The 25,375-nt window shown below is 35.4% G+C and overlaps 2 protein-coding genes across 6 annotated transcripts; one reads left to right on the top strand and one right to left on the bottom strand.

Moving 5' to 3' along the window:
* Positions 1-532: 532 nt before the first annotated feature.
* Positions 533-16,991, top strand: Plc21C (Phospholipase C at 21C). Of its 4 annotated transcripts, XR_015546099.1 has the most exons (19): positions 533-673; positions 981-1,127; positions 1,714-1,985; positions 2,070-2,154; positions 2,254-2,665; positions 2,736-2,856; positions 2,936-3,131; positions 3,221-3,554; positions 3,633-3,815; positions 3,904-4,113; positions 4,226-4,545; positions 4,633-4,947; positions 5,052-5,096; positions 5,160-5,361; positions 5,454-5,676; positions 5,738-6,056; positions 6,136-6,327; positions 6,402-6,677; positions 7,699-16,991. XR_015546099.1 is itself a non-coding variant. In XM_011068146.2 (18 exons), the coding sequence occupies exons 1-18, from the start codon at positions 575-577 to the stop codon at positions 6,522-6,524; spliced, it is 3,795 nt and encodes a 1,264-aa protein (XP_011066448.1). In that variant the 5' UTR covers positions 533-574; the 3' UTR covers positions 6,525-16,991. The 4 variants fall into 4 exon arrangements, 3 of the variants coding, with proteins under 3 accessions (XP_011066448.1, XP_011066447.1, XP_011066449.1); XM_011068146.2 differs by having other exon boundaries at positions 5,741-6,056; positions 6,402-16,991; XM_011068145.2 differs by having other exon boundaries at positions 6,402-16,991.
* A 254-nt stretch (positions 16,992-17,245) lies between these two features.
* On the bottom strand, positions 17,246-19,690 carry jhamt (juvenile hormone acid methyltransferase). Of its 2 annotated transcripts, none has more exons than XM_011068143.2 (6): positions 19,435-19,690; positions 18,601-18,823; positions 18,371-18,542; positions 18,045-18,177; positions 17,816-17,966; positions 17,246-17,665 (listed from the first exon to the last, which is right to left on the bottom strand). In XM_011068143.2, exons 2-6 carry the CDS (start codon positions 18,788-18,790, stop codon positions 17,463-17,465), a joined length of 849 nt encoding a protein of 282 aa, XP_011066445.1. In that variant the 5' UTR covers positions 18,791-18,823; positions 19,435-19,690; the 3' UTR covers positions 17,246-17,462. The 2 variants fall into 2 exon arrangements, with proteins under 2 accessions (XP_011066445.1, XP_011066444.1); XM_011068142.2 differs by having other exon boundaries at positions 19,442-19,640.
* Positions 19,691-25,375: the final 5,685 nt, after the last annotated feature.

Here is a 25,375-nt window from a genome sequence, read left to right as displayed (position 1 = left end):
AGCGCACGTCCTTAAGATATACCTGTGTATTTATACGCGTGAAGTGTGCTCAACACGACGACGACGACGGCGACAGTCGCTCTCGCCTTGGTACCAATAGCGGCGACCAAAACACGGTAATCCAGGTGCTCCTAATGCTTGAAATCTCAATGAGGCTTATGTCGTCGACGTCGTCGCCGTCGGAGTCGTCGTCGTCGTCGTCGTCGTCGAAGCCGTCGCCGCCGTCGTCGTCGTCGAAGCCGTCGCCGTCGGAGTCGTCGTGGTTGCTGTTATTGTCGTCGCCACCACCGTTGGAGTTGGAGTCGGAGTCGTCGCCGTCGTCGTCATCGTCATCGTCATCGTCATCGTCGTCGTCGTCGTCGTCGCCGTCATCGTCATCGTCGTCGTCGCCGTCGCCGTCGCCGTTGCCGTCGCCGTCGTCGCCGTCGCTACCGCTATCGTCATCATCATCCTCGTGGTCAACGTCCGCGTGTTCGCTACCGCCGTTCTCCACGCCGCTTGTCGCTTTGCCACTACGTTCATAAAGAAGATTGGGTGTTGAACAGCGCAAGTTCTGCGGTAACAAGGAGCCAGGATGGCAAGCAATAAGGGTACAGGTGTCACCATGCACATAAAGCCGGTGGAAGTTTCCGAGCAGCTGCAAACTGGAGAGAAGTTTATCAAGTGGGACGAGGTTCGTGTATATTTTTAATGTTACGGCTGGTAGTCGACAGTTTTAATGTCGAGCGCTAGTAAAAGTATAAATGTAAAAGGTCACTTTAGGCATAAAAGAGCGCTTCTTCCTAATTTAGCAACGCCAAAAAAAAAAAAAGGAATTAGAATTCCATGATAATAACTCGTGTCATTTTCTTTTCCCGATACAAATCAACTGAACATGACACTATCGGAAAGTACATTATGCAGCAATTATAGTAAACAGCAATTATAGTAAACGCGGCAAAAATAAATCTTTCATAATATCAAATGCTATGTAATCGTAGGATTCTGGGGTGGCAACGCCGGTGACTTTGAAAGTGGATAAATATGGTTTTTACTTACACTGGGTGGATCAAAATAATGAGATGGATATGCTGGATATAGCAATTATAAGAGATACTCGCACAGGAAAATATGCAAAAGTACCAAAGGTATTAATTTTACTTGTGTTCCTTTTAACAATAACAAATGTTTGCATATGTATCCATTACTGATGTATCGATAAGCAACCACTTTAGTAATATAGTATTGTAAATATTGGTGATAAAGTAAATACTGAATTACGAATGTTCCAAAACGAATAATCAAAGAGAATTCTAATTTTTCCATAATTATATCAATGACGCACAGAGCATCATCACATAATAATTATTGACTAATTTATAAATAGACCATTACCTACTTTATGTGCCATACATAGTTTGCTTTTTTTATCACACCTACTACCACTAGCACCAATGGTAGATAAAGGCAGTTCCGTATTCATTGAAATAACACGCCTAGCTGGATCAGTTTTCCTATAAATCAATAAGCAGAACTTTGAATGAAGTGACATACTTCTGCATGCAGCATTGTGTGCATTTAGTTAGTTCATTGTATAAAACTTTTTGTTTGTTCTCGCTGAGGTGTGTTAGTGGCATTATTAGGAACTTCATTTGTTTATATGTCTTAAGCTTTGTGTGTCAGAGAGGAGATAACAGATAAATTTATAGTCGAATTAAAAATTCTATTCTATAGGATCCAAAGCTGAAATCGCTTGTAACGATGGGTTCTCAAGACTCGTTAGAAGATAAAACTGTAACAATCTGTTACGGCTCCGACTTTGTCAATATGAATTTTATTAATTTTTGCACAACGCGTGCAGAAATAGCACAACATTGGTCAGAACAACTTTTTCAAATGGCGTACAATTTGATTCAATTAAACACTAGTACAACTATGTTCTTATTGAAAGCACATACTAAACTTATACTTACTACTGATAAAAATGAAAAGATACCAGTAAAAAAGTGAGTAATACTATAATGTGCAATTCTAACGTTGTCTGTAAGATTCTTTTATAGGATAAAATCTATATTTGATTTATTTTACAGTATAGTAAAAATGTTCGCACAAAACAAAGATGACCGCAAGCGTGTTGAGAAAGCACTCGATATTTCTGGCTTTCCATCCGGCAAAGTGAGTTCTGTTCTAAGTCGTAAATATTGATTTTGAAAAGTTTTACTGTAAAATTTGTACATACATATATTCACTTATTACGACAATATTATTTCTTAGAATGACGTCGTGCCGTTGTTAAAATTTCAATTCGAAGATTTCTTCAACTTTTACAAGTCACTGACTCAGAGATCAGACGTGGAAAAAGTGTTTGAAGGAATTATTAGTAGACGTAAAATAATGTCTGTTTCGCAATTTGTGGACTTTTTGAACAAGTCGCAAAGAGATCCGCGCCTCAACGAGATATTGTATCCCTACGCAAATGAAGCAAGGGCAAAGGATATTATAAATCAGTACGAACCCAATAAATGTAATGCAAATAAAGGGCAACTGAGTTTTGACGGATTCTTGAGATATCTTATGAGTGAAGACAATCCGATTGTTGCTGTCTCTAAATTTGAATTGTCTGACGATATGGATCAACCGCTTCCGCATTACTTTATAAATTCTAGTCACAACACATATTTAACAGGTATACAAATGTTGTTATATTTAGTACATCACACTAATTTGAGTATTTATAAAACGTTTCTTCTATTAAGGACATCAACTTACTGGAAGAAGTTCTGTAGAAATTTATCGTCAATGTCTTCTATCTGGTTGTCGATGTGTTGAATTAGATTTTTGGAATGGAAAATTTGACGAACCTGTTATTGTACACGGGTATAAATATCATGACAATTATTTTGCTTTTACATAAAAAAGTATTTAATTGATAACTAAAAATGTAAATTTTTTTTAGATACACATTCGTACCTGAAATATGTGCTCGAGATGTGATAGAGGCAATTGCTGAGACTGCTTTTAAAACATCTGACTACCCAGTTATTCTCAGTTTTGAAAATCATTGCAATCCAAGGCAGCAAGCCAAAATCGCTCAGTACTGCAGAGACTTTTTCGGGGAAATGTTGCTTGATGCGCCACTCGAATCGCACAAGGTATTTTTAAATATTACGCTTAATGGAGAAATTAAATTAATTTTGCGCAAAAATTATGATTGTAATTGAATGGTATTTTTTATTTTTAGTTAGAGCCTGGTCAAGAACTTCCACCACCGGAGTTACTAAAGCGCAAAATAATAATAAAAAATAAAAAGAAGCATCACCATCATCATAAAAAGCATCAGAAAAAGCAGCAGCAAGCTTTAGATACTGTTGAAGGTACCACAGAGAATGAAACTAATGGAACGGCGAATCTATCTGCTGCAGGAGAAAACGGTCCTCCGCCGGATATTATACCTCAGAATGAAATGGATGATGTCGCACCTGAAAATGAGCAGCAAATTGGAAATGGCGATATTCCTCACCTGCCGATGTTGCAACAAAGACAGAGTAGTAAAGACAGTGGCCAGGATGATGAAGGTTGGTAATAGGAAATTGAAACTGCAAATATGTTGATGGAAGAGACACGCATATTCGATGAATTGATTTTTTATTTAGACGAAGAAGATGAATCGAGTACGGAAGACGATGAGTCTAATGTGGAAGATATAAAATTAAAAATCGGTGATAAAGGCGCACCAGATAAATCTGCAGCCAAAGAGACAGAGGCGGGCGCAGAAATTTCAGCTTTAGTTAATTATGTGCAACCCGTACACTTCAATAGTTTCGAATCGGCTGAAAGTGCGTAAAGTGTCTTAATACGAATATTATATGCATTCTTTTCATATTTTGAGAAAACGGTGAGTTTTTATGTCATCTATATTTGTAGAAAAAAAACGCATGTACGAAATGTCATCTTTTGATGAAAAACAAGCTACGACTCTCTTGAAAGAAAAACCACTAGAGTTTGTGAATTACAACAAACATCAACTATCTAGGGTTTATCCAGCAGGAACGAGATTTGATTCCAGTAATTTTATGCCACAAGTGTTTTGGAATGCGGGATGTCAATTGGTTGCGTTAAATTATCAAACACTCGGTAAATAAGAATTTTATTTAGTATATTATCTATCATTTATTGTTAAAGTAATCTTTTATTTACTGTTATCTATCATTTACTATTAAAGTAAACTTGATTTTATTTATAATAGACCTGTCAATGCAATTAAATCTGGGAATATTTGAGTATAATAAACGTTGCGGTTATCTATTAAAACCGGAATTTATGAGAAGGAAAGATCGACGGTTAGATCCCTTTGCTGAATCTACTGTTGATGGTATTATAGCAGGTACGGTTCATATCCACGTAATATCCGCACAATTTTTAACCGACAAAAGAGTAGGGACTTACGTGGAAGTCGACATGTACGGTCTACCAGCGGATACCGTAAGAAAGAAATTCCGTACAAAAATTGTACCAAATAATGGTATTAATCCTATATACGATGAAGAGCCGTTCGTATTTAAGAAGGTGAAATAATAATTCGTATAAATTTCTAATTGTAAGTTTTCTTATAAAATATTTTTTTTGTATAATGTGTTGTTTGCGCATTCTCAGGTAGTTTTGCCGGAACTTGCCTCGATAAGGATAGCAGCGTACGAAGAATCTGGACGTTTAATCGGTCACAGGGTACTTCCCGTAGTTGGATTATGCCCAGGATATAGACACGTAGCATTAAGAACAGAATGTGGGCAACCCCTACCATTAGCGAGTCTGTTTTTACACGTTATCGTAAAAGATTACGTTCCTGATGGTTTGAGCGAACTTGCTGAAGCTTTGGCGAATCCCATTAAATATCAGAGCGAAGTGGAGAAGAGAGAGAACCAATTATCGGTTCTTACAGATTCTTTGGAAGAACCGGAAGAAATCGAAGTATGATTTAAAATATTGTTAAACGATTTACTAATCTTTTTGCTTCCTAATAATTTGTTTTTTCCAAATTTATTAACATTACTAACATTACTAACATTTTATAGGATAAGAGTAAAGTTGGCGATACTCCTAGTACTGCTAAACCAGCTGTAAGTTTTTTACGTGCGATTTGATTCTCTTATGATACATTAGTAACAATGTTATTCTTGCAGGAGGAAGTTGTAAAAGCTAAACGATTACAATCCATAGGCGAATTGCCAAGTCTTTTACCAACTTCCAGTAGCTTACATAGTAGACCATCTATCGGTGGCTTAGGTAGTTCGGACACAGTGGATGTGGACGATGACACTCCTTGTCCTGCAGTTCAACCAGTCGATACGTCTATAAATAAAAGCCCAGTCAATGCTAGCAATAGTAAGTGTTTTTATTTTTTAGTTATTTTCACTAAAATCAATTTATCTTTCTTTTTTCACTTTGTTGTTGTTGGCAACTCATCTCTGTTATAGTAAGTGACGAAATAGTAGCCGAAAATTTGGAAAAACTCATGGAAAACAAGCTAGTCAAGGAGAAAAAGATGGAACTTGAGAAGAAACTTGAATCTCTGAGAAAAAAGCACGAGAAAGAAAAAATGCGGTTACAATCGCAGAAAGCCTCGATCGACGGGGAGAAGCATAGATCGAAATTTTATATGAGCAACAGGCTGGTAAAACGACTGTCGAGTAAAACTATGTAAGTATACGAAACAAGATGGCGGAAATTGCTACAATATTCAGTCGCATTATTTTTTAAGCAGTTTTTCGAGTGAAGTGGGTTTAAGCACTTTGACCATGCCTGAGACTTCCGAATGTCCGGAGGATACGGAAAATCGTGAGGGAATCGAAGGAACCAGAGGTTTACCTAGAAGTCAAAGTGAACGATTTTTAGCCGTATGCAAGGCGCATGTTCAACAAGAACGTGAATTACAGGAAAAATATTACGAGAATCTTTTTGCAACTGTCGAGAAAGTGATGAGAGCATCGCAATCCAATCAATTAAAAATGCTTCAAGTGCTTCTAGATAGAGAAACTGCAGATGTTAAACGAAAGCTGCAAGCTACGAGACAAGGCGAGGTACTTATCTATTACAATACTTTTTTACGAAATATATGAAATAACAAAAATGATCGTTGGATATATTTTATCGCTTTAGGTCAAACAATTAGCCAAGGTGCACAAAGACAAAGCCGAGTTGGAACGTATAAAACGAGAAGTTGCAAAATCGACTGTGGAGAAAGGTGTAAATGAATGTACACGCTTAACGAAAATTTATGACAAGAAGAGAGCAGAGTTGGAAAGACAGCATGAAGAAGTGCGGCAAAAACTGGAAGAGGAGCGAGCCAAGGTTTGTATTCTAACATGACGAATAATATATATTTTATTCGTGAAATCTTTTTATATATTCCAATGTGAACACAGGTGAAAGCTAACTTGCTGGCCGAGTATAGTAGCCGCTACAGCAAATACGAAAGTGGTGAGTTACCTCTGTCACCGTCTGGCGGAGCTAGTTTACCCGAATCACTTAGCGAGAATACATATTGACTCACGAAACGAGTCTAGCTATGTGTTAAATAAGGATACGACATTGATTCACGGATGTCTGTGTCTCGTGCCATTGTACGCATCGTCCAAAGCATTCAGTTATGTAATCTGGTGCACCAAACGCGAATCGCAATCCGAGTTCTGTAACGAAAGGTACGTGGAAAAAAAAGCAAGATATTACTTGGACGTAATATTTTCCCGACACTTGTACAAGAAAACGAATCAATAATGATTAAGAACGTTTGCACGTAGCGCTTATCTATAGTTGCTCGGCGATGATAAAACGTTCTTGCCACCGTTTCCCGCCGGGAATTTGCCACCGTATTGACGGTATTGTAACCAGAGATCACGTGATTTCAGGCAGCTCGGTGCTACATGAGGCATGACGAGTTAACGTCTTGACTATTATGTACGGTACAATTGTATATATGTATATATATATATATATATATACATATACTGATCTTTTATCGTTTAATACTTCAAAAAAATTAAATGTCGAATAATGTGGATCGAAGTAATTTTCTATTACTTTAACGTTGTCTTTTACTACGATGATCATTATTCGACTGATAAGCATTGATCGTACATGTCGATCGATTCCTTAATCGATTATGCCTCACGTGAAAACGCCTATATCTTGATCTCTTTAATGATAAAACATCTGCTTAGTAAAAGAGAGAAAGAGACAATAGGTGCATTCGGGGAGATATTATTAGCACTATTTGTGTCATTCTATTCTTGTTTTATGTCTAATAAATAATGACGATAGAATAACAGAAGTAGCGCTAATAGTGTTTCTCCGAACATACCAAAAGTCAGATTTTAATGAGAAATATGAGTTTTGCATTACTTGCACATAGTATTAAGCAGTCTGAGAGATTCTGGGATCTATGATAGTCGCTGAGACAGTTGCGATTACATATTTGCATGATCTTAATGAAGCATTAAGATCATTTGCGAAAAATATGTGCGAGAGAGGTGTATATATATATATATATATATATATATATATATATATATATATATAATTTATATATATATATAATTATAAATAAGAAAAAAATAATATAACACAAACAACCTTCCTAAGTGCTAATTTAATATTGTTGTTATATGCATAAGGCATCGTTATTTAATCAACTACATAAACTGACTCAAATCTTGTTCCAAGATACTCCATTTAGATTGGTCTTCGACTATTAAAAGATCAGATCTCAGGAGATTCCAGTCAGAATAATGTAAGAAGTACACTGAGAGGATGAAATCTCTTTGGCCTAGAGGAGAAACATTGGAAAATGCTGAGAGAAGTCTACAACGCGCGTGATCTGATATATTTTTGACTGAAAGTACTCCATATAAAGTAAATTTTTTTTTTCCGAGGATGCCCATGCCGTGGAAATACTGACACTGTCGTGTTGGAGGCACGAGAATGTTCCAGTATTCTATTGTAGTCTATAGAGTCTTCGTATTCTGAACGATTACGGTTGGGCAAACCTCTTTGAGGAAGACAATCAAAAATGTTACGTCGTAACATTGTCCTTGTTGTTTCTAATTATATGATATTTTAGGCTATTCACTATGGTACGTGTATATAAGTATTTATGAGGGAGTTCTTCGTAGTAATAACGAATTTAGAATTAAAATTTATCCCGTCGTAAGTCTATCGTATAAATCTGTTATTTATTCAACGTGTTGATTTAGTAAAGGCAGAGGTATACGGGGTGAACCATATTCTGCTTGGCGATAATCGTATGAGAAACAATGATCAAATCAAATAGAGAAAGAAGAAACTTTTATGGAGATAATATATTTAATAATGTTACATCTATATACTTAAGTAAAACACACGGTTACTTTGTCGTTGCAATTTCTATTATTTATATTTTACGTTTCGAGGAATTGCGTTTCTTTATATCAGTCTAAAGACTGAATTAGTTTTTTGAATTTTTGATAAACTTATTTTTGTTGATAAATATTTGGCAATTAGGCACAAAATTATCGTTAAATTGTGTTTGCGATTTAGTTGCACAAGTGTACTGTATAAGCGATCTCAAGGCATTTAGTATTTTTGAAATTAAAATTTTTTTCTTTACGCTTTATAATTATGAATTTAAGTACATTCCTTCGTTGCATGTACTTACATCGAAAGAGCCATAATTTGATCTGATCAATTACATGTATTATAGTTTTCGAATAAGAGTATATTCATAGATATGAAAGTATAACTATTTGAACAAACTTGAACGAATCTCAATACGAATTATATCGATACATTTTACATTGAGCTTCTTAAAAAATATGTTTATCTTAATTATATATATTTTTGTTTAATTTTTTCTTTTTTTATACCTGTATTGTTTTACAATTTTGTCGAGCTTATATCAATTTTGTTGATTTCTATTTTTGCGTTTTTAATATTTTGAAATTACGTAATTTTGATGTAATGCTGGAAAATATGATATTATTTGTATAAACTTAAACAAAATTTTATAAATATATTATATAATTTATAGATTATATATTTATATATAAAAATATCACTTTTATGTTAAATATCACTTTTATAATTGTACCATCGCGTGCAATAATAGCATTTTATTATCATTTTATTATGTAATTCTGCTCTTTTTTGTACATTATTTTTTGCAAGCGTTGTCGAGAGTGAAGGAAAAAATATTGAATAAACTATTCGCGGTTATCGAGTTTTAACAAGCAGAAAAAAACTGAAAGAGCAATTAAGACATACGCATTTATTATTGCAAGCGATAGTGCATCTATAAACTTAAGAATTTTTTTAATTATATCCCGTGCACCTCTCTCAGATTTAATATTTCATTTGTAATAGATATAAAAAGTACAGCATTTAATTTATCTTTGAACAATTGCTATAGCGTCCTTTACAGGAAGGAAAGAGAGAAAGGGAGGGACGAGGGGAGAGAAAAAGAGACAAAGTGTAAAAGGGAGGGGGAATAGCTGATATTTTATACTTTATCTCTAAAAAATACGCAGAGTTACCATTTTTTAGTCAACTAATTATCACGATAGTATTTTTTTTTCATAAACGAAGTTACTAATTGTTCATGAGGTTGTAGCAGACGCGACTGACTTTATTCGAGTATGGTAGATAGGTTTAAGAATAATGCGAACGATATTTAATGCAATGTATGTTTAATTCTATTTGGTACGCTCGGAATATACGCGAACAGATCAATATGCGTGGACATAAAAGTTTTTGCGAAATTGGACGAATGCCACGTTGGGTGAAATACGTATCTTCTGCGGCATTTTGAGGTGGTGTAACAGAAGAAATCGATTAAGTGCGTAATATACGATGCATAAATTCTACAATACACTGTATTTCTATCGTCGCATATTAATATTTTTTATCCAGTGTGCTAATATTTATTTTGAAATGTTTTTTTATCCCGAATCTTGTTAGTTATAGTTTATATGTTATACGTTCGTAAATTTTTCGATGTTTCGCCTCTCTGTAACGAAGCAGATTTTAATATGAGCTTTACTTGCGTTATTGTTTTCGAGTTTGCGATATTAATATATATGTATATAGAGATAATTGATTTTTCTCTCATGTCGGTTACGGCATTGAAACGATCATTTTGGATATATTTTCGTTAATTAAACTATACTCAGTCATATAGTTGATGACGATATTGAGATAATTGAGATATAAGCGATAAGAGTGAACAAATAGAATGCGTATTTCCAATTATATTAGGTTTCTCTTATATTAGGTTTCCAATGATATTTATTCAAGTTTTAGCTTTGTTATCTCCGTCAATTGAGGAGTTGGAAATCATATTGCTATTCTTTATACAATTATATATTGCATCTGAATATTATTATACTTATATCAGAATATTGTGACTGTAGATTATTTGTCGCTTTGTTTTTCCAATTGTATAAGTTTTAAGTACATTTTTCCAAAGCTATTTACGCTGCATCCAATTCCTCGATTACAGTCACTTTGCGTGTGATTTACCTGTGCATTTATGTCCTACGACTAGATCAGATCAAATCGCTGTATGTAATCTTATCGGAGATCTTTTCCCACGTATTGTATGTGGATGAATATCATACATACTTACTTGGGACATGATCGGTGTAGTTTTTCTTCCTACATTCGTGTAACGTACATATGTACACGTGTACGTTACACACAGTTGCGTGTATACATGAGATAAGTTTAGATCTAACGGAATATATAGATATAATATATACATATATATTCACGTTGATATTATATGTGTTGTTGTTGTTGATGTTGTTAATCGTAGGATAGTCATAAAAAGAAAAATTGTAGCGCTAGTATATAATCGTTGTTAATATAAGAACTACAGGAAACAAGAAAATAAGAATTCTCTACGCTACGACGAACACGTTCGCGGATTGTTAATCGCAACGTCAATTGATGCGTGCGTCACAATGTTATTAATTTGTACCTTATCGATCTTATATCTTGAGTCTTGACCGCTTTGACGTTAGTTTTTTTCTTGAACATTGCTTTTCCGTTTTTAATGAAGGATCCCTGATTCGAGGATCGCTTTCACTCTCTCTCTAGAATCTCTTTATCGATGCTTAACGCCAAGGTGGTCGACTCTAGTGCCGGTGTCTTTCGGAAGTACCGACTACACTTAAGATTTGCCAAATAGATATTTATAGAAACGCGTCGAGCTGCGTCGCGAACGGCCGTAACGGACGTGTCTGTCGTTGTAGAGTAACCGCGAAGTTCGCAGGTGTATATTTATAAGGTATGCGTAGTTTGAAACGGCCTACAAACGATTGTAGTGACTTGGCTCAGCTTATTGTACCGTTCCGTTCTGTCAAGAAGATATTGCACTAGCTGCTTTAGTCCCGATTTCAAATTGGAGCGTCTAAACGTCCGCCGCTGTCGATAAACTAAGCGTTAGATCATTACCCGCATCAAGTTCATCGGTGATCTTTTGCCTACTTTTATCCGTGTTTATCGTGTCCCTCCGTCACGTCAATCCCTCGTGCTCACCACGTGTAATAAGGATCTCCTTGACAACGATTCTTTGTACCTGACCGTACTATTGTCCTCGACATTGCGTCCCTCTTCGATCTATTCGTGTCGAAGACAGCGAAAAAAAAAATCTTTTGACGGATATATATCTATGAAGAAAGCATATATATGCATACATATATATATATATATATTCATATATATAATTTCTTTATTTCAAATGTTCGCAAGAGACATAATATTCTGGCGGTCACTTAGGCTGCACCGATATTACGAAGAAATTAGAATTCTACCGCTGCATAGCCGCCGCCGCATTTTTGAATCGTCTATCAGTTTTAACAGCGACGCTATCATCAGTTCTCAATCTACAATGAAGTAGAGTAAACTCAATGTATGTATAAATATGATGCAACGACGATATTCTACAGAAAGCCTGCGTTATTAGTCTGAGTTGACGATGAACTCCGCATCCCGAGGAATCTCGCCTTACAACGCTGCACATTTACCTGTACTTTTAGCGATCGATAGCGTCTTGATTTGTAGGAAGCAAACGTATTACTTTAAAAATAAAAAAAAATGCATTGAAGCGCGAATCTTACGTTCAACGATCCCGTATCCGCTTCACGATCGAGAACATTGTAACGTAGCATCGTAGGGTGCTCGTTTGATTGTAACGCTTGTTCGTGATAAAAGAAAAAGAGAAAGAAAAAAGGAAAGAAGGCGGCGAGAAAAAAAGAGGAGAAGCGCGAAGAGAGCGGGAAAAGAGCAAACTCGTCGATGATTGTGACGCGGTAGCGATCGATAACGCGACGCCTGATGGCGTTGCACCTCGTGGCGGAATACGGTATGTACAGACGTATACGTTATCTACTTTGTACTGAGAATAGTCGCGTCCCGTACAAAATGATTTGTCAAATAATTGTCTTCCCTCCTTAACTTGTAGCGAATCCGGTTGAACGCACTTATAGTCCGTACTGGTACATATTAAAGTCAATTGTATACTTATTAATGTATCGATCATAACTTTTTAACTCTGGAGTGAAAACGTGAAAAGTTGAAACTTTTTAGGTATTTGTGCATATACATATATAGTCACTTACATACAACAAATTTTCAATTTTCGCGTTTCCGTCTTAGGGAAAAAAAGTTTCATGATTGACCTTTTGAGAATAAAAGCGAAATGCAAATATTTCGAATTATATTATAATATAAAACTTCACTTAACAAAACAATGAAATATATTGAGAATATGGAAGCAATAATACGTAAAGCTCAGTTGATAGAAATCAAATGTATAATGCCTTGTTGAGCCAACCACTGGTTGTATGGAATTGATTTATTATATTATTAAATACACATATGTTTCGACCCACGCTTTAGATCTTTTCCAATATACAGTATTATCTGAAATCCGTCTAAATATCACTTTGATTATGTCATTATACTTCCTGGTAACAATGATAATCAATGACCTAATGAACCTAATCAAAGATATTTGGACGAATTTCAGATAGCACTGTATATTGGAAAGGATCCGAAGTGTGGATTATAATGTACGAACATTTAATAATATAATAAATCCATTTCACACGCACAATCAGTAGCTGGGACAGGAATTATACATTCAACAAGGAATTATACATTTTTATTGAAATATATTGAGGATTTTATATTTATATTAAATAATACTTACATTAAATAAATATATATATTAAATTTAATTATATTTATATTAAATTTACATTAACTCGTTCCAGTATTTATATCAAACACATAAACTTAACATCAATTTGCGCACGCCGTAATATCTTAATATGCATCAGTGCGTGCTGAGTGCGTTCAATCGAATTCGCTATTAGTCGCGGCAGCACGAACGACGTGCCGCGCCGAATCTCGTTATACTTACAATTAGCGTTGGCCGTTCGACGCTGACCACATGCTCGTGTTCGATCGTCTCGTCCAAGTCGATCCATTATCGTTATCGTTTTATTATCGTAATATGTTTCGTGATTTTTATGTATTTTCCGGTTATGTAACCTCTCGTTCTTTAATCGACGATTAGTTCGACTCGTCGGTCCGTATTCTTCCGTTTTTGTAAGCGACGAGAGATTATAACGATTTGTTGTGTTTACAAATTTGTTTTGATTTCGCATTTTGTCTCCTGTATTTTTCCCGCTCCTCTTTCTCCATTTATGATTAATTTAACTTGATTAATTTCAGTTGAATAGATATTGATCGGAGTATCGTGCATTTATAATAGTATCGATGCAGGTTTTTAAACGTTAATTGGATGTGAGATTATGTAGTGCTTATTATATATAAGAAATAAACCAGAACGAATATGTTGCGATAACATTAGAACCGTGACCAATTTTTAATCTATTTGATTTTTAATCTAGTTTTTCTTTTACAGTTCAATGAATTGAATTTGCACGTAGAGTTTTAGATTTTTGTGATTTTTCATAAATAATCACATTTAATTACAAGTAATTAATTTTACTTTTATGGTGACAATCCTATCTCGTAGAGAATGCCAAATTTAATGATTTGAACCGTGATTGGGTTAATTTAGATCCGCGGTTCTGCTGTTAAACATAATAGGGCAGCATGATTTGATATGCATAATGATGATCGATTTCTAGCAACTACTGAATTATTACTATTGAATTACTATTGTGTTACTTTTTAATTTCTCATGCTTCCTGTCTATTTATTTCATTTATGATAATTAAGTTTAAAATCCTGTAATTTTTATCGCGCGTGTCGCATTTTGATTACGTGCATTTCATCCATGCTAAATCCAACGACGAACATCCCACTATGAAAGTACCTAAGCAGCAACGGTCTTAAATGCGTAATTAATGTATTCTATTCGCGTTCTCTCTACCGCTATCAAGCGATAAATGAGAATTTATAGTAAGCGTGATTCTCGAGCGACATGGCGCGTATTTAGTCGGCATGTATCGGATATGCGCGACGAAAGAATCGAAAGGAAACGCTACCGAGAATTAAAGCTATACGTAATTTCGGCTATGCTTTCTTGCCACGTAGCGATTTTTTACGCGGTGATTAATGAAGCATCGATGTGATGAAGCTCCGTGAAGGAATCAAATCTTGAACGGAGATCTGATTTCTATAGGTACTTGCAGATTTTGTTCGCAGATTGTTAAGGAATTGCAGATATCATCGTTCTATAGATTTTACAAATTCTTTAGAAAAAAGATTTTTATAGATTTTTCCCTGCTGGATCTTTTTGTGATTTTTTTTTCCTATACGACTTTATAAATTATTAATCCTAATTTATGAACGAATTATTGATTCTTTGTAACTCTTGATTTTATCTAAATATTTTGCTTTATAAAAAAAGCTGATATTTTTCAAGATGATAGATCTTTTTCTTTAACGTTTATGAATTCGTGACTTTTCTCATTTATAAAGTTTCAAACTTACGATTCAATTCTCATTCAATGTGTCTATTTTTGTAAAATACGTAGATCTTGTGATATTTTACAATATACTTTTACGTTACGCGTTTTTCAAATTATTCTTTTCAAACGGGCATCTCTATTGCTTCAATCCGATGTTTTCGGATTACGAATGGTCTAAAAAAAATGAATTATTAATCGCTTCACGCTGAGAGGTAAACATGCGCAAAAAAATGTGGAAGTATCGATAGAAATAAGATATTTGTCCCGCTATTAGCAATAGTTGTCGATTACTTATGTCAGTGTCTGATTATATAATATAATATACATCATATGTGTGCGTGTGTGTATGTGTATATCTCGCGATGTATCGATTTTAATCGATAAACCTCGCGATGCTAGAATGCGTAAAGGGTCATACAAAATAATTTCTCCTCTCTCTGACTCACTTGTGCCTTGCCCTCGATCATCCTTCGCTGTTCTCATCCAGGTATAATCCCTCTTTTCTATAAATAATCGTATTTGATGTTCGATGTCCTTTCTACGAAATAAGAAACTACCAATTAAGCGATTGATACATTAAGAAAACGTTACTTATTCACTCCGTTTTATCATTTAGCTCATAATCGATAACAGTATGTTTCAGTAATATCGTCCCAAACGATTTAGACATTCTAAGGCATCTTAAGATATCTTAAGACAGCTAATAACTAATAATTAAACTAATTGCAAGGCATTCGGATTACAGACGCTCGAAAATCTCGCTCTCGAAACGCACGTTTCAGGCATTTTAGACGATCTAATATATATAAAATATTTGGAATTTATATAATTTTCCAGTTACAGCTTTTCCTCCGTAAACCGAAATAAAATATACGTATTTAACACGTATTCGTAAAATCTGCTCTTTGGAGTTATGATATTATCTTCCGTAAAGTTAAATATGGAAATTTAAATGCCATGGAAGGCTAAATCGGTGAGATTTGAGAGCAGATTGACACTCATAAGAGAGATCCGATGCTTTACGACTCTCGCAATTATTATATGTATAAAGTATACTGCTCGAACTCGAGAGCGCGTTTGTTACGTATTATATGCTAATCAGGAATCACAGCGGATCGTGGAAAGTTACTGCTGTGACAGGTAATGTCCTCGTTCGTAATGTAGGAAATAGGCGGGTATTTGCGGAAGGTCTCGATAACTAGAATATACTGAGAGATAAAAAAAAAAAGTCTTCGCGCGTTATCGATTACGTTCACAGGAGCGTAAGACGGAATATACGTTACACGCGGCGGGTGTTTAAAATACATCTTCTGTTGCGATTAACTACGGCGTTGTTAAAACACTCGATTTGAATATCGAGGTGCAACAAATTCATGCTTTCAGCCGAGGAATCCTCTATCCGCGCCGTGTTGATTTCACAGCGAGATTATGTCTCCGAACTTGCTTTGCACGGTGATTTATGAATTATGCGGTGAGAGTCAAGGGGAGGTCAGTTGCAACGTAAATAACTGAAAAATAGCTTGTAAATGAATGCGGAGAAATTTCGAATAGAGGATATTTCGTGGCACACACAATGGTTTGGACCGCTTCCATCCTGAAATGCGCTGCCGCTCGAAATACGACTATTTGCACTCTTTAGAACAACTGTCGAAGAGAAACCTTTGTAATTGTACGGAAATAATCGTGCGATTAATTATCGTTATATACGTTATGAGGAATTAGTATGAGCTTGTACGTATGACCTTTTGCTAGTCGTATTTTCTAAGAGGCGCGCACTGGGTGTCAACAAACACGATCGATGTCGGTTTTAAGACTATTTGTAAGCCTGGATGTGTATTTTTTAGAACAAAGTTAGAAGTATTATTACCCGCTATACGAATATCGATACCGAAACGCCCATTCTTGTATCCGTACGATATGATCCATAAATTATAATAACGATATTCTATAAATGGCTGTACTATTGTAAAATCAAAGATATAGCGTACAATATACACATAAAATTTAGTGTGTAGGAGGCATAAGCTGTTGAAAGTGATATGTATTTGTTCTTTCCTCCTTTTGTCACTTTTACATGTTTCGTAAAAACGTAAATTTTTGTTTAAGGTGATATTGATGGAATATAACTATATCGAGTAACAGGTTTTAAATTAATTAGTATTCTTTATTTGATTTATCAAATGTTACATCATTATTTTGTCACGGTCAGAATAATAAATATAATTAAGTTAAAGGATTCTTAAAGATCAACAAAAATATTAGGAAAATAGAAGGGCAAATAGAATCAATTTTAAAACCTCGATATATGTAATAATCGTTTAAAGATATTACATTCTTAGAAATTACTATAAAATATAAATCTAATTATAATAATAATAATACATTATTTTACATAATGATTGAATTTTATTTGAATGATTAAAATTTATTGTTTTTAATCTTCCGTCACTTATTATCTAAAAATAATCTAAAAATATACACATTTTGTAAATAATTTAAAAATGTTCAAATAGCCGATGGCGGTTTTTGTACGTACGCTATTAATAGATAATATCGCAATATTAAGTATTCTTGGCTGTTTTTGCTTTTGCTTTTAAGCGGAATTAGAGCATTTTGGTTCATGATTTCGTTTAGCAAATTGTCTATAAATTCGCTTTTCATATCATCGGGGAGTCGCTTGATGAAAGGATTAACAGCGCATACGTGATCTGCAAAAATACAAATATGTATTTTATTTTATATAAACAAAGAGACAAAAATTCTTATTTAGTTGCGACGGTTAATTTTTGTTCTAATGCTTTAATTTATTCTTATACGTGTAGACAGATAATAATTTGTCTTGTTATTCAGTATCTTACTTTTGAGGCTTTGTTTGCTGTAGTGATAACTTTTTTCCCTTTTGCTACAGTGCAGAATTTCAAAGCCGACGTCCTCAAGCATTTTTCGTAGACTCGCTCTGACATCTTTACACATTCTTCGTTGGAAGTACGGTACATAACGGCATGCATCCTTAAAGAAGAGAAGGCATTTGAATTTAATATTAATATTATCATTAAATGTGTTTTATTTATTTTAATTATTAAATACCTGAAGATATGATTGATATCGTGGATACTGCTTGAGTTGTAGGTATGCCTCGAATCCAGAATGATGTCCAAGAAACATCACAAGCGCTTTTCCATTTGGTCGCAGTAACTTATACATATTTTGTAAAGCGCGCCTGAAAATTTAGCAACTTAATTTTAAAAAATCAAAATATTTTCTTAATGTTGATTAGCACTCATTAATATAACATATATAAATATTCTCGCATAATTTTCTTTTAAGTAATAACAAAATTAATTATAGAAATTGTTTTATTTACAAAAGTTTTTTTTCTTTAAATATTACCCAAAAAAAAGTAATTAAAATACCATATATCGTCACACCAATGGAGACAATAGAAAGACACGACATTGTCATATTGCTCGACTTGGTCACTTGGCAATTCCGATGTTTCGATGTCCAGAATAACGAAAGATAATCGTTTTTCATCACTATATTTCTGACTGGCATAATTCACCATCGCTTCGGATATATCAACGCCTACGAGATGATTCTATGTTAAAAGAAACCGCATACCGCCAAATTTTTATTTTCTTACCTACTATCTCTGCATCGTGTGGCAAGATCGGAAGTAACAGCTCCTTGGTAATGTTCCCTGGGCCTGAACCGATATCTAAACATTTTCCTCGCATGTTTGATAGTTCACAATTAAATTCATCTATGACGTCCTGAGCGTCACGACGTTGCATGTTACTTCCGCTGCTAATATAGTCTTCGACTGTTTCCATGATTTGCGATGTAATCTTCAGTTCGTACACCCTCTGTTACAACGTTCCAACGTTAAAACATACTGAATATTTTTGTATTTGTACGATTCTTATATAAACGATCTGGTATCATACTCTTTAACCATGTTTGGGCTCGCGACCCTCAGGTTATGAGGAGTCGACATGAGAGAGAGAGAAAGAGAGAGAGATCACACTATTTACAAAGAAATTGTCAAGAATATTTGTCTCTCTCAATTTAAAACGCACGAAGAAACAGAATATGTGATTATTATATATGACGCATTGAAGTCTTTTATTATAAGTTTTCCTAAAAAATTATAGAATGAGAAATCTTTTAAATCTTAAAATACTTTAAATTTTATATACATAAAGGATTCTAAAAAAGATGTATAAACTTTTTGGACACTTTTAAAAAGTGTTTCTAGAAAAATTTTCTAGAAGTTACAAAATTATTCAGAAATTTCGAAAAATTTTTGAAAATTCTAAGAAAAATTTTCACCAAGTTTGAGATATTATTTACAAATCGATGCTAAAAAATCTTTGCTTATATCGATTCGGAGGCATATAAAAAAAAAAAAAGGAAATGTAATTATTACGTATGCATAAGCACATGCAACTACACTAATGCTAATATTTGATCTTACGACGTACGTCCTCTTGCTCCGTTAGAAGTAATTCAAGGCTGATATATGTGCAATAGCTCACAATACTGGGTCCGCTCCTCTACTGGTGACTTTTTAACTTCGTCTTTGGTATTTATATTCGGCGACTCGTACAAATGACTTGCTCTTCCACTGTTCTCCCATTTTCTCCCATTCTCGTCTCCCTACCAACCTATCCTATTCTTTGTCGTCTACTGTACCTACCCCAACATCCAAATTCTTTTTGGGGCCACGCTACTATTATTATTTCACTTAAAGGAAATTGAATTATCTAAATGGCCGGATACACACAGATTGTATACACAGACTGTTTGTATCCGGTCATTTAGTCGTGGTCTACTGCGTTGCATAGGTCACACTTGATATTAGATAATATTAATAAATGGATGCCAAAAAGGGAATGAGGATGCACTGAAAAAAATAACTTATTAAAAATAGAAGAAAAAAATTTTATTAAATAATATAAGAAAAAAGGCTCAAATAATTTGTAAAATTAAAAATAAATAGGGCTACGAGCCAAGCTAGGTCTTAATGCTGTGTTAATTAAAAAAACAAAAGTTTATTACAACAAACACGTTTCGAGATATGTAAAACGTGTAAAAACAAATGCTCCATTATTCAGAAAAGAACTTGACATTGTAAAAACATTATGCCACTCGGTAGCTACCGTTAATGGTAACCGTTGATGACCACCAAGCGGCGTAATGTTTTTACAATGTCAAATTCTTTTTCGAATAATGGAGCATTTATTTTTACACATTTTACATATTTAAGAAGGTTCACAATCACATATAACTTTTGTAGGATATACACAATGAGGATTATATAATATTACAATTACTGTCCTAATCATATTATATGTTTCGTTATGTTATTGCCGTTTAAATGAGTATTAATTCAAATTGTATCTAGTATAACATTGAGAATGGCCCAATTGGAGTCGAAATGTTTGTTGTAATAAGCTTTTGTTGTTTTAATTAACACAGCATTAAAATCTAGCTTGGCTCGTAGCTCTACATTTATTTTTAAAATTTTATTACTTCAATTTGTATGCTAAGAAGAAACAATTTCTTTACAATTTCTCTTAAACAAACATATTTATCCGCCCTTCAATTTATTAAAAATATAATTCATAATAATAGCTAGATTGAGAAATAAATATTTATTAAAATTTGTAAAATATAATAGAAAGCCAAAAAAAGCATCTATACAATCATCTAATAATCAATGTAGAGTATAGAACAAGAAACATATGACACGAATTTAAGCAGAATTTAGGATCATGTTATATTTTAGGGTATAAGACTTTTAGAACAGAAGAAATCTATTAGTTATTTTTAGATTTGCAGCTGCTGAGCTCTCTATCTCCGATTCTTTAAAAGAACTTCTTCCAACATCTTGCGAACAGTATCATTTTCATTAAACTTCTGCACGCTATTACCGAAGTTATTATACATTCTAGTGCGAAGAACATACTTAAAATCTTCTCTTCTGTGTGCACAAACGATCCTTTCTTGTTTCTGCTTTCGCTTGATTTGTATTTTTTGTTACGCCGTTTACGCTTAATTAGTCAACCTTTAACGAAGTCAGAAGTGCGGCGTAAGTTTAAATCTAATATAAAGTGCATGCGGCAAAGAGGCGTCGGGAAGAGTGTGAAAGGACGAATTTTACCATGCTCGACGAAAGAGCTTATCGCTAATAATCCGTGGTTCGATCGGGACCGCGAGAGTCCTTTCTGATATCCCCAACAATCCTGGAGCCCTTGAACCGGTCTTATCTTACGGTAACATGTATTTGCCTTTTGGACAACGCCGTGTATTTGCATATGCACGAGCACACTCCATACACGCTCATGAATAATGTGCACGGTGTGTTCCTAATCAAACACTCGTATTTCACTGCGAAGGATTCTTCGCTTTTTTTCTTATCCGAATGGCCCTTAAATTGTACTTTAAATTATACACTCGACTATCAAAAGAGCTTTATTTGGCCGCATATCAGATTACCTGCTCTATCTCACTTACAGAATCGACGATACAATTTCAATTAAGACTTCTACATGTTCTGTCAATTATTTTTCTGTCAATCAACCATTTCTATTAATGTACAGATTAGCTTTAATCTTGGCATGTATAATCCAAAGACCATATCAAGTTAAGAGAAAGTCAAAATGATTTTTTTTTTTACATTATTATAATACAACAAAAGTTAAAATGATGATTTTTTTTGTTACAAAATTAAACTGCTTATTAACTTTAAGAATCAAAATAAAGTCATTTTTTCGTGTGTTCTTTGAGAATTTGCTTTTATCCTTTTTTCTAATTGCCGATCAGAATTTAAAAAAGTAATATAAATAATAAGATAAAAGAAAATTAAAGTTAAAATCATCGATAGAAATTATTGATAGAAATGAACATCGATTTCTGTATATATTATATCGACTATCTTGCATACTTTACAAAATTTCCCTAACAATTGACACAATAAGACGTAACGCATTTCAAGTCTCGTTACATTGCGTAACGTTACGTCCCGTATATACTTCAGCTACCATAAATTAGTTTGGCGACGCCTGTACAGAAAATATTTATGAAACTCGGCGGGTTGACCCGCTCTTCTCTGACGCCATGGTTCTCCCTCTCCTTCTCTCTCGTTTCCCTTCGTTGTCTATCTCCATTTTCCTTGCGCTCTGCGCAAGGTAATGCAATATTCACTCGCGTCTCTTTCAAAGGAGATAACAAAAGGTCGCGTAGCGTTCGCTCTCGCGTTCACGCATCACCATCCGGAGTTTATAGAAGCTCGGAAGCAGAAGACCTGCAAGAAAACGGAGTGGGAGATAGAAAGATACGTTTCTTACGTTGAGTCCAGCCGGAACCAACAGTCCGCTGTCACAATCACGTGTCATTTTCATCGCGCTCGATCAGATTAGCTGCCACCTACGCACTACCTCCTTGCTGTAAATTTTTTTAACGACGACCAAGTTGATGGCGCTTGCCTTTTTATAATAGAGTGAAATTACGTCGCTTTCTTTTACTACCTGTTGTCTTCGGCTCCTCCTCGAGTTGCTCGATCGCTGCATAATAACATAATCAAAGAGAACCTCTAGAAAAATAGCAGAATAACACGATAAAATGCATGAAGGGTTGAATCAACTCGCTTATTGTTGCAATTTAATTGAACGTGTATATCTCCATGAGTATAAATTTCGCGAGTGCAACGCATTTCTAATGCCTCCGAAATCTGATAGTGAATTCGATTGAACGCATTAGTGCGCACTGGTGCATATTAATGCCATTATACACTGATTTAATCTAAGGATAAAAGTGAAATGCAATATTTCGAATTATAAAATACATATTTTACTTAACAGCACCATAAAATGTATTGGATTTCATGATTTAATCCGTTTTTAATTGTATTTATATTAAACACACGTCTTTTACCGCAATTTGTGTAAACGACGGCTTTAATATGCACCAGTGCGCATTGGGTAAACCCAATCGAATTTGATATTAGCTCGCAAGATTTCACGACGGCGAGTATGTTCCCCGGAAATGGAAGAGCGATCTGGCAGGCGTAATCGCGCGCGCGTTGTAGGTCATCGAGTTGGCAGAGGATTTACCGTAGCGTCGTTGGTCTCCTCCGCTCGTGCTGGCGCTAAAACCACAAGCATCCGATACTCGATCGAGCTCTTGCGAAAGGTAACGGGGGTGGCGGAGGACAGAGAGGAAGTGAAGCTCTCCTCGGGAAAAGGTTGCGTGCGAGGACGTGGCCGGGCAAAAATTGCCCGAGCCAACGTTGGGAACTGCAGCGCACGGCCGTCGAATTTTTTCAGGATTAATGCTTTGGTCTTAATTACCATGTTCGCAGCTACGTCGTACCTTCCAATACGTCCGTCTGTATTTTTGCCATTATTCGTCATAGCCGAAAGATCTGGCACGCCACGGACGTGAGCGCTAGAAAAAGAATGGGTAAAAAGCGCGATTGTCGATGGACGCAAGTCGCTTCTATTTCGCGGCTGTTCTTTCTTGTTAAACTGTATTACTAATAACGACGGAACGAGAGAATCGAGGAGAACGGGAGAATCGAGTCATAAGTGAAAATATTTTTCTTTTTCTTGTACTTTAGAGGAAGTGTCATGCTAGATTCGCGAAGTTAGCTCCCTATATTTTCAGTCTCGATTTTTTAATATGGAAAGTGTGACTGGAACTGTCATTATTTCTTTCATATTAATAGAATGTCTAAATTTCATGGATATCTAAAAATAAAATCCGTGTAGGTAGCACATTTTATTAAAATAAAAAAAAAAAATAACTGTTCTGGTAGCACTTTTCATAGTTCTATAGTTTCTTATAAAAGTAAAAAAGAGTTCCGCATTTTTATACTAAAAAAACAAAATTGAAAAAATAACAGACGAACTCTGTTTTAAAAATAATTGTAGAATACAGAATTCTGTTAAAAGAATTAACAAGAAATCGCTGAAATTGCGACAAATTAACGATACGACATATTTTTTCAAGTATCGTGATGTCTTATGCATTTAAAGTCTATTAAATTTGGTAATTGTTGAAATTTTGTCTTTAAATTACATATATTGATACAACTCAAGTACTAATTGGATATTTAAAGCCCATTCTATTCTAATTGCGTAGTATAGTTGTAAGTGTATTAATAAAAATTGATCAATCACAACCGAATATTCTCTTCATAGTCGGCTGTAAGTGGTCAATTCTTACAACTATTTACAACTCACTTATAGAAAGGCTTATTATAGAATGGCTTTTAGGTCTCGATCCGGTACTGCCGGATGTGGTCCGAGGAAGGGCACGTCTCTCCCTTCCGCTCACCACCACCCTTTTCCTTTTCCATCTCCGTCTAGTCTCTTTGCCTAAATCCTTCGGCCAGATCCGCGTGTATCAGGTGGGTGGGGTAGGGCCGAGAACGAAGGGCTTTGATAAATGACTGACGCGGAAAAAAAATCCGCGTCGATACGTCTTGCTCAAGGAGATGCGCGCGTGAGTGAAAAAGAGAGGGACTGAGGGAGAGAAAGAGAGAGAGACGACGTCGAGGGAAGAGAAAAGGGAGAGAAAAAGGGACGACGAGGGCGAGAAAAAGCCGTCGATTCGTTCCCGCGGTCCACCGAGATGTAGCTATCCTATATATCTCGTGCGCGATCTGCATTCCCTTCGCGCGCTCGTTTATTAAAACCAGTCGAACAGCGCGCCGCGAAATTTGCAGATCGATCCGCGTAGAGTAGAAACATTGCCGCGTAGAGTATCGAGAGATTTTACGCTTCCGAAAATTCATTAATCTCCCGTGCGCGCGCGCGCGCGCGCGCGGTGTCGAGTTTAATCGCGGCAATTTAAGTTTCTCCGCGCGTACCGTGAATACAAACGACGCGCATATTTTCGCGACGGGGAGGGGGAGAGGGTGCGAGAGAGTCGCAGTTTTCAGCAAATTATGAATCACGACTGGCTAGATATTTGTGACCGCAGGGCTCCCTTTTTATCACTTTTAAAGATTTCAACACCCTCCCCTCTCCCGCCTCCCTCGAGAAGGGGAGGGTTAAACACTGAATCGTTTGTTTCATCTCTTTTATTACATGGTATTGTGATCCCTTTAGACAGATCGGAAATCCATCCAGAGGATCAAGAAGACTGGCTAGATTTTGTTCTGATAACGGTATCTCGAGATACAAACTCGTGAACGCTTCTTCCCGATTCCGTCTATTTGCAGATACGTATTTCGATACGTTGCACGGACTATATGTCTAGGACGGTCTTTTCGCGGATGCGTGCTTTATCGGAAAACACTGAGTGAGATATATGGAGAGATTATGCGAGATGGCGTTTCGGAGTCGAACAGGCCGCTATTCTCCGCTCCGTCAATTATGCTAATTTCGATTGCGGCGAGATTAATGGAA

Source organism: Acromyrmex echinatior, chromosome 9, assembly GCF_024713525.1.
Source record: "Acromyrmex echinatior isolate Ae372 chromosome 9, ASM2471352v2, whole genome shotgun sequence".
NCBI classification, from domain to species: domain Eukaryota; kingdom Metazoa; phylum Arthropoda; class Insecta; order Hymenoptera; family Formicidae; genus Acromyrmex; species Acromyrmex echinatior.
Note: the sequence above shows the minus strand (reverse complement) of the source record. Positions and strands in the feature narration are given on the sequence as shown.